This window comes from Sinocyclocheilus rhinocerous, unplaced genomic scaffold, assembly GCF_001515625.1.
Source record: "Sinocyclocheilus rhinocerous isolate Xijiao unplaced genomic scaffold, SAMN03320098_v1.1 scaffold1411, whole genome shotgun sequence".
Classification (NCBI taxonomy): domain Eukaryota; kingdom Metazoa; phylum Chordata; class Actinopteri; order Cypriniformes; family Cyprinidae; genus Sinocyclocheilus; species Sinocyclocheilus rhinocerous.
The window spans coordinates 154838-165023 of NW_015653601.1; the positions used below are offsets into that span (position 1 = coordinate 154838).

Consider the following 10186-nt stretch of genomic DNA (forward strand, 5'->3'; position numbering starts at 1 on the left):
CTCCTCCGGCTGCACCTCGTTGCTCCGTCCCACCGGCTCTATTGGGCTCCTTCCTAACACCAGCTCCACGCCGCGGATCTCCGCCTCCGCCTTGGTCGCCAGAGCCCTCGGCTCCACCCTGGCCCCCGGATCCTCGGCATCACCCTGGCTCTTTGGCTCTCTGCCTCGGGCTCCTCCACCACCTGCTCCGCCGCCATTGGTCGGCTCCCTGGAGTCGGCGGCCATCCCTCTTCCATGGCTCCTCCCTCCGTCGGCTCCACCATGGGTCGACATTATGGCTGTGGCATTATGTCCTGCTTGGCTCCTCCTGCTCCGGGCCCCTCCTGTCTCCTCCCTGGTCTCTGTCTGCTGGCCCCCTCCCGGGTGTCTGTCCTCTGGAACCTCCCAAGTTCCCACCCACACCTCCCTCTGTTGTTGCTATAGTGTGAGGACGCACCTTCCGGGAGGGGGCGTAATGTCAGGATCATGGACTGTCTGTGTCATGTTTTGCCCTTGTTTCTGTTCCCTTATTTGGTCATGTTCCTGTCCTCGTTTTGTTAATTAGTTCTATTAGTCATCCCATACACCTGTTTCCCCAATCATCCCCTGTATTTAAGTCCTAGTGTGTGCAGTCTGTCTCGGTTGGTTCTACTTGTTATGTTCATGTGTTTCCTGCCGTTCCCAGTGTTGGATGTACCCTGAGTTTCCTTTATTAAAGACTGTTTTGTTTATTCCTCGTCTCCATCGTTTCTCGCCATTACAGATTGTGACAATATGCTAGTAATATGCATGCTAATAAGCAAGTAGTTAATTGTGAGAACTGGTCCCTAAACTAAAATCTTACCATATATTATACATAAAATGAATGGGTGTAGTATGAATGTAATCCAGACATTCTACATTCGTCATATTGTAATTGTCATGTGACCTACCGGCATCAGTTGCATCACATCACTGCCATCCACAAATCCTTTCTCGTGGCCTCATGGGATAATAAAGTGTTATGTGCACTTCAGAATCTTGTGGGAAATATCAGGTCATCCGGGTACCTAAATATAGTATTTTCTTGTAAAATGTTCATAATCTTTATTCATACTTAGAAACAACTTTCCCCCCTACTATATAGAAGGGAAGTATGCGATTTAGGATGCAGAAAGTCTTAGAAAGGAGACTTAATTTTGTTTTAATGTGCCATTTAGCAGTGGGTCCATTTAAAATGCATTAAAAACCAGTGCAGAAGAAACATATTACCATTATGGCACAACAGACATTGCAAACGATTGTAAAGAGAGCACTGACTAAATGATTACTTAATATGTAGATATTCTGCCCATCCAAAAAGGGAGCAATTTGCATCAGATCATCAGTGCCAAGGACTGGCTGAAACCAGGGGATGATATGTTGTGTATATTTGCAAATATTATCTTTTAGGTACAGTAAGGATATATATATATATATATATATATATATATATATTTTAACTGCTGGATTTGTATTAATTGTTCCTGTCAGCCAGCCATCTGGACTTTTTGTTGCTCCACAGGTTGATCGCTGCATTTGCGTTTCACTGTGTGCCCTTTAACCTCTGAGGTCAGGTTGTAGCACTGCTCCAAAGCACTGCATCTCTCTTGTGTTGGTGCTGCACATCAAGCACTTTCTCCTGACACTTCAACTAGGCCATAAATCACAAGCTCCATCCTGACACAAAATGCTAAAATTCATACTAAATTGTACTTTTTTTTTATACTATATATAAATATATACCGGAATAGAATACCGGAATATAGAATTAACCGGAAACACTTTACACTAAGGTCCCATTCGTACAGTGGCTACCAAGAAGCAATATCTTTGCTAATATTAGATAATAAAAAAGTTGTTTATTAATCGTGTTAAATTAACATTAAAATTAATTAATGCTCTTCATTGTTTTAGTATCATTGAAATACTATTTTAGTTTTGATTCATAGTTTGAATTTGTTTTTATTTATGTTTTAATTTTTAATTTCAGATTTATTTTTTAGTTATTTTAGTACATTAAGTTATTTTAGTACACTAAATGAAAATGAGAAATGTTTCCTTAGGAACTATCTGAAATGAAATAAGTTTAAGATTTTTTTAATCACTTATTTTATGGTTATCATTTTTTATGATCTTAGATTTAGTTCTTTTTAATAACCCTGGTTCATTGTTAGCTTATGTTACCTGATGGAAATCGAACGTAATTGCAAAGTATTACCTATTAAATCAAACATAAATTAAACGTAGACATTTTAATGTAAATAACAACAAAAACCATAATAAATACAACTGTTTTCCAAAAAAAGCATGAGAATATTCACTTTATGTAAAATTTGCTAGTTTAGACTGTTATTTGCTATTTCTCACTGAATGATTTCTTCACACAATAAATTGTGATTTATTATAAGGCAGACGGAAACTAAGTGATCCTACCAGAGTTTACTCAGTTATCAATTCAAACTATAAATCCATTCATTCTAATCTTACAGTGAAGAATTTGCCATAATTCATATTAAATAACTAGTAGCACTTTGCAGGGCTGTAACAACTGCTGAAACTGTTTCTGCAGGGGACATATCTTATTATTAATAGGTTGATAAAAGCGGTTTTGGAACATTGGGTAATGTGGCACAGCTTAATAAACATACAATTCCATTGCTGGGTTAGAATATATAATTTTTTTTTTAAACCAAGGATCTCTATCATTCCTCCAAACTGTTTGTGGAAAAACTGTTTACACCAAAGGATAATGCCATTAAAGATGGGTGCATCTGTTTTTATTAAGGGGAAAATTGCTACAAATACACTAAGTATCTTATTAAACCTCAGTCAGTATTACAGCTTCAAAAATGCACACCATCATTAACATCAGCATTGTTATTACTGTTATCTCATTATTATTCAGAGTCGTGAATGCATAATCCCACTGAGCAAACACCAACGCTGGTCCTGCAGCCACCGGATCACTGGAGGCACCTGAGAGGCTGTGGCAGCACAAAACAGGTTCTCAGTAAAGTTTCCTGGTCAGCGGGTGCATTCAATAACATCATTCTTGAGTACTGAATCCATTACATGTCCATGAGTATGCCATGTTTCATCCTCAAGCGTCCAGCGTTTACTGTTCCAGTAATAATAAGATGTTACTACAGTTCTGAGCCGCTGTTCTCCATTGAGTCCTTGGCCATTCATTAAGTTTCATATAGACATGAAACTTAATGTGAGCCATCCATTGCTTGTTTATGTTGTTCTGGTGGACAGCCGTTAACCAACACAAGAAATGTTTATCTGTGACAGTATGCATTGATGTTACAATACAAAAAGAGTGAAAAATATTCATTTTAAGGTCATTCTCAAAGGGTTTAGAACTGGAGAGCTGTGTTGTACGATATCAAAAGTTTCACTTTAAAAAAAAACAAAAACATCATACTATGCTACAGCTGTGCACATGAATATTGTTTGAGCACTATTATTTAGACACTTAAAAAAAACAACATTGAGTAAAAACATTAGGATACTGGGAAACTCTGTTGTCTTTTTCTACTTTCTACTCTTCGATTTCATCTTAGTCTTTCAGAGCAAGACCATAAAATACTGACACCATGTAAAACCTCAAAACAAGCCAATGAAAAACACATTAAAACATTAGGATACTGGGAAACTCTGTTGTCTTTTTCTACTTTCTACTCTTCGATTTCATCTTAGTCTTTCAGAGCAAGACCATAAAATACTGACACCATGTAAAACCTCAAAACAAGCCAATGAAAAACACATTGCCATCAAATACAATGAACACATTTTCAGTAGGCAATTCTTGTTTGGAAACTATTGAAAAATTCTTTCTGCTTTAGTTTTACTACTTTTGCCATCATGGTTTTGCTAATAACAATACAATATTACCAGTTTCTGAAAATGTTTGATGTTTTTTTAACCTGACCTACCTTTTTTTTCACACAACAATAACATGACAAATTATCTGCCTCTTGTAAAATACATTTGGCAGTCAGTCACGCTAAAATAACTGGAACAAAATTCCTACTCAACCATCAAAAGACATTTGAGTTAATTAAAGTGCATTGTTTTTAACATGCTTCTTAGCAGAAAAGGTGATTGCACCTTCATCCAAATTTCGACATATGCCACAAAAAAATGTGGCAGTCTTGCCATTTTATGTACAATCAAATCAAAAAAAGACGAAACAAGTGATCACTTATACTATGAATGTATAAGCCTCTTAACAGGCCTCTTAATAAATACCAACAAGGACATTTGAACATTACCCAGAAGGCCTTACACAATTATAAATGGCCCTGTATTCAGTACAAATGTACATTAAAAGACAAATGACATCTAACACTGTGTCCCAATGAGATGTGACACATTTCCAGAGATGTACTGTAATTTGTCTGCTTATACTGAAAGCGAAAATGCAAAAACACAAAAGAAAATCAGAACAAATTTGACAATTATTCATGCTCAGAATTACTGTAATAATGAGACGACATCTCTGAGATTGTACTCTGAGTGGCAATGCTCATATAACTTCAAATAAATCAATTAAATCAGAGACAAAAACTCTGATCTGCATGGAAGATTTTGTCATCCCATTAGGACACAGTGTTATTTTTAAAGAAATCAATACAAACTCTACTATGGCTTTTAAGAAAACCATACAGGAAAGATCACTCTAAGTGATTACACATTACACTTTCTAAATGATTAGAAACTGGCAGCAAGATATTTATGGAAGCAAATGACTGTTCACATCACACAAGTTCATAAATGTTCCTTTCTTCCAAGTCACTCATGCTGCAGACCTTTACATAAATCAAACCGATTTAATTCCTGGCCGCTGAGTTTCAGATTAGACAATGATTGTGACACGCTGAACCTTGCTTAAAATAACAATAATTCACAAAATGGAGATAAACACAATAGCTCTATTGCGACAGATTAAACGAACACTCATCAACACAGAAATGAATCACAAGTTGAAACATCATCTTATTCTAAAAAAAAAAAAAAGTTGGTAACTTGAAAAAAATTTCAACCAGCCCTAATGGTCTTCCACTCTTTTGTCAAGATTGGCTCTAAATATATTAAAACCATTACATCTGGCAGAGTTATCAAATCTATATCAAATGCGTAATGATGCACCAGCATCAAACAAATCTGCCAAACTAAGCGCGCCACAGAAACTCAGAAGCTTGGAGCACATCATTGTAGACCTGTAACATACTCTATGCAGGTACACAAACACAGTTGATTCTAGCTATAGTACACAAGCTCAGTTTCACAAGTTGTATTCCAAAATGTGTCAAAACGCAATTCATAACACAAGTATCTATTCACAGCATTACTGTAAACGCAATATCGCAATATAAATTCTTCAAGAGGCAGTTTTCCTTTGTGTCAAGTATTGTCAAGACGCAACAACAGTTTGACAAGAATCTTGTCTGATAAAAGTCAACATGTTTATAGCTAGCTACTTAACAATGCATCCAGTTTAATAGCACAGAAATTTGAAGGTGACTATCGCATTCGGAGTACTGTGGTTTGTTAACGCCACAGTTATTACACTGTAATAACACCAACATTCCTGAATACTTCCAAGGAAACATGTTTGGATTACACATTTTAATACTTTGTTTGGTTTTAAATCCTTTTAGAGAAAGGAAAACAAAGAATGTTGACTTTGAGCTATGCTTTGGCATTCACATTTGTGTACTTGGGTAGAGTATGTTTTCTCCTAACGGTCAACTCAACACTTAAAGACATGGTTAGGTATGTCTGCAAAGTAGGGATATTAGATTCTGATCCCTAATGCCTAACCCTATCACACCAATGCTCCTCTAAACATCAGTGCTCCTTAACACTGTACATAGGCTTAGATTCAACACTTACAAAGTACAGAAAGCCCTACCAGTAGTAGTAAAAGACCAAAGCCGAGTCTGCGCTCTGAATGACTTTGTGGCCAAAACAACTACACACTGTTCCACTTCCTGTTAGGATGTGCTCAAGTTTCTCCATATCAATGCTGCTTTCAAGTTACGTTGGAATGATTGTATTTAGTGGACATGAATGCCTGTCAATACAAGAATCGTGGCAGAAGCTGGTATTAATCATAATACACTATAACTGTGAAAATGAATTCACATCATAATTTTGAATGGGAACAGGTGCTTTTAAAAAGCAGCGTGTGTAATTACAGACTCAACCAGCAGGCTAACTATGCCATGCTAATACACCAATTTTTGGCCACCTGTTGATCGTTAAGTGTGCGAACAATTCCTATCATTTTCTGTGGCAGCACAAGAATGATAAAATATATGCTAAAAAGCTTTTATCGGGAAATGATCGAGAGAGAAAGACACCTGCCCAATGAATCCATCTTATTCCGACCAAATCGCTTGAATTCACTTCGCATCAAAATTAAGATTACGGAACTCATAAATAAAAGTCTCCCGAAGGACTTGAAATCAGCACTAGTAAGTGATACAGATGAACAGTACTAATGGATACATTAAAAGATAAAACGTTTCAGCACACCTCTAGAAGCGTGCCGTCTTATTATTAGTGCACCATTTAAAACGGAAACTTTTTTTCCAAAAATATACATTTTAATCTTATCCGATGCTTCTTAGAAAATATTACTGTAGCAAGTTAAGAGCAGAGTATGCAGTCCTGTCGGTCAATATTCTGTTATTGAACTAGAAAAGAACAACGATACTAGAATTCAGACATGTAGAAAACTGTGACGAGTGCAATTATTCACATCAACTCTTGATTAAAAAAGGGCAGATGGTATTCCGCATTCCATACATGAAGAAATTAGTGATAATGAGGATGCTGAAGATCAATCTCTCATTCTCTCTATTCTCTACTGGTATTGCCTAAAGATGAGAGGACAGCCAACCCCAACATAGTTCCCTTTTCAACTTCGCTTTAACATGACGCACTGTTTTGAACTGATTCTGTACTGGTTTTCAATTCTTCGCTGGGGTCTATGTCACATTTGGACAGAAAACAATAGGAAGAACAACAAGAACAAGCATGGTGTTATTGATCTATTCCTTTGTCTGACTTTTTGCATACATCAGTGTCTTGTTGGTTGCAGTTTTGATGGTTACGATAACGATGATGATGATGATGATAGCCAACCAGAAGCTCCTCCCCTTAAAATTCAGGAAGTAACAAGCTTGCTCAACTGTTATGCAACTGGTAAACAAGCTATAGAGCTACTTCAGGATCTAGCTGGAGTGTAGCTCAGAAATATAGACCAGAAGAGAGGTAGAGTGAGAGGACAAACAGAGGAACAATGAAAATATTTAGCCTAAAACAAGACAGGTGAGAAGATCCTTCACATGGTTGTGTTTGTGGTACAGGATATAATGCCAGACTCTCAGTTCTCAGACAGTGAGAGGGTCAGTGCTGCCTGCAGTGCTGCCTCCTCATCAATGCTGTAGTCCTGCATATGCAGACATAAAAACAGAAAAAGAACACATTCAGATCAGACTGCACCACAAAAGTTTTTGCATTTCAGTTGTAAAATACCTTGTAAAGAAAGTATTGTATCACCTTTGAGAATAGTGGGAATTGCAAAAAAAAAAAAAAAGGAAAAAGTGCTTAACTGTCATAACAATAACGTCACTTCATTGACTCAAAATATCTTAGATTTTCTTTCGCTTTTGAGATGAAATGAAGCCAAGATATGTTTTAATGAGATTCACTTCTGTAACAAATACAGATTCAGTTACAGAAGAGTAAGACAAAATTCCAAGACTTGCCAAAATATGCAGAGACGACAACCGGGTAAAACAAGGGTAAACAGTGGCGGTGTTTTTACAAGAGCTTCTTCTCGACACGTAAGCTAAACTCGAGTGTTTGCCACACATGCTAGCTCTTGACTGTCAAGCTACAGATACTACGATGTGAGAAAGGCCGTTATGAGTGTAAGGGGCATTTGCAAAGGTGGTTTGAAAATATGCTTTATTTTTGTAATTCCACCAGGTGACACTAGTAGCACAGAAATGGCATACTTCACCTTGATACAGGTTCATCTATTGTATAAAGAAACAAATCTCTATGTTTTGCGCTGTAACACTAATTTAATTATTAAGTCCATTTCCCTCCCAGATTCTTAATCCCATAACACATATGGATGTTTTATTTGTCATGAGGTTTTATATGAGGTTCCATTACTGTTTGGATACTGCTTTAGAAGGCAGCTGCCTATGTAGGCAGGAGAAAGCATGGCAGCTCACATGGTATCGGGCACAGAGCGTTAGAATACAAAATGAAGAATATATAAATCTAAAGTATACGCTTTTTTTTGCCTTCTTACCACAAATGTGTCATAGGAGAATTTGTGCCGGTGGAGAAGATGCTGCAGGAAGTTGGAGCTCTTATAGCTAGGGTCACCCCAAGGCATAGCTGAACATACTGGACATACCTTCAAGGATAAAACATAAGAAAAGAGTGTTTACCAGTAAGGACCGTTATCAAATCTTGACTTGGTGCTTGATTTAAAACACTGAAAGAATTGCAGAAAAGCAGAATTGACATTCTGCTAAATATCTCGTTTCGTGTTGCACAGAAGAACAAATATCATATGGGTTTCAGTCTACATGAGGGTGAGTAAATGCTAGAATTTTTTATTCAGTTTATTGTTCTAATTCTCAATACAAGATATTCTGTACAAACCATGCCCTCTCTGCGACAGATAAGTGGTACTTGGCACCCCTGAAACTGTAAGGTAACTGACACTCACCACTTTGTTGGGGTCATTGCGATGGTTCTCCATGGAGTGCTTCACTAGTTCCTGTTGGTCCAAGTTGCGAGCGCCACAGTACGGGCACACAAATGTGGAGCGGTTTGGAATATTGCTGTTAAAAACAGAATTTCACTGTGTCTTAACCATGTGGTCTGATAAACCAGTATCAGATCTACACTATTACATAGTAAGCAGTAGCTTTGGAGCAAAAGAGTCAATAGACAAAATAGTTGTGTAACTGATTATCAGTGTTCACATGAATAATGTAAATGTGCAGCCAGGGGGTGTATAGCATTGTGTGAATAACTTTCAAGTCTATAAGAAATGAGCCAAGAACCTTCTGTTCACATTAGCTGTTTGAGGCATTCCTGACCGCCCAATTTTCAGCAGCTCCTTCCTTTTCTCTACAGGGATTTCAAAAACATTGGTGATATTACTTTTATTTAAGTCCAATAAACATTAATACGCCAATTAAATATTAATATTAAGTAACTTACTTTTGAGGCAAAATGTGTTCAATTACTCAGCAAACATGAATGCAGCCCACTAAAAAATTGTATTGTTTACAATTATTTTTCTCAGTGCTGCTGTTATTTCAGCAAGCTACAAATTCTATTAAGGTCAAAGAGAAATGTCAGCAAAGAAGGGTGAAATTTCAGCAAAAATATTTAGCTCAAGACTTATTCAATCAAATTCAAGTTGTTTCAAGAGTGTGACACACTTTGAGTCATTTCCAATGTTTTGTGGGAGTCAGCACTTTTATTGGTGAATAATTGAATATTTCTTTAAGATTACAGGTAATGTAACACTTCACTGGAATTTTAGTTTTAATTCAATTGAATTCAATATTTACTTCCAGGAACCACATTGTCATGCTTTATATTACCAAATATTACACCTACTACATTAGAATTACATAAATCACATAAATAATTTAAAATAAAAAATACAATAAGTTAAACATAATAATATATATTTACAAATAATGTCCTGAAAGTGTTTGACCAGAGATAATTTCTTTCAGGGGAGCCAGATATCTGTCTTTTTTAGAATTCTGCCATGCAACTTGAATAGCCTGATGGTCTGGCAAAGACGTTTGCTTGCTCAGTGGGAGACTTTTCATATTTGACTTGCAAAGCCCTATCAGCAAACAGCATGGAAAAGACTTCAACAGACTGAGACATAACTGGATTAATAGATGAGGCTTGGGCAGAGGGGATCTTAAAGGGATAGTTCACCCAAAATTTAAAATTTGATGTTTATCTGCTTACCCCCAGGGCATCCAAGATGTTTTTACACAAACCGTTGCAGTCTGTCAGTCTTATAATGGAGGTGAATGGGAATCACGGCTTTGAGAGTAAAAAAAAAAGATCAGTCTGTGCAAGAAACTGAACAGTATTTATATCGTTTTTACCT

At 36.9% G+C, this 10186-nt stretch overlaps 1 protein-coding gene across 1 annotated transcript in view; it reads right to left on the reverse strand.

The window, feature by feature from the left end:
• Nucleotides 1–3648: 3648 nt before the first annotated feature.
• Nucleotides 3649–10186, reverse strand: part of LOC107716506 (RING finger protein 166) — a 27727-nt gene continuing 21189 nt past the window's right edge. The window contains exons 4-6 of the mRNA XM_016522984.1: nucleotides 8768–8882; nucleotides 8342–8449; nucleotides 3649–7465 (exon numbers count right to left, since the gene is read on the reverse strand). Of these exons, the coding sequence (XP_016378470.1) occupies nucleotides 7400–7465; nucleotides 8342–8449; nucleotides 8768–8882 (289 nt within the window). The 3' untranslated portion in view covers nucleotides 3649–7399. The remainder of the gene's footprint in view (nucleotides 7466–8341; nucleotides 8450–8767; nucleotides 8883–10186) is intronic.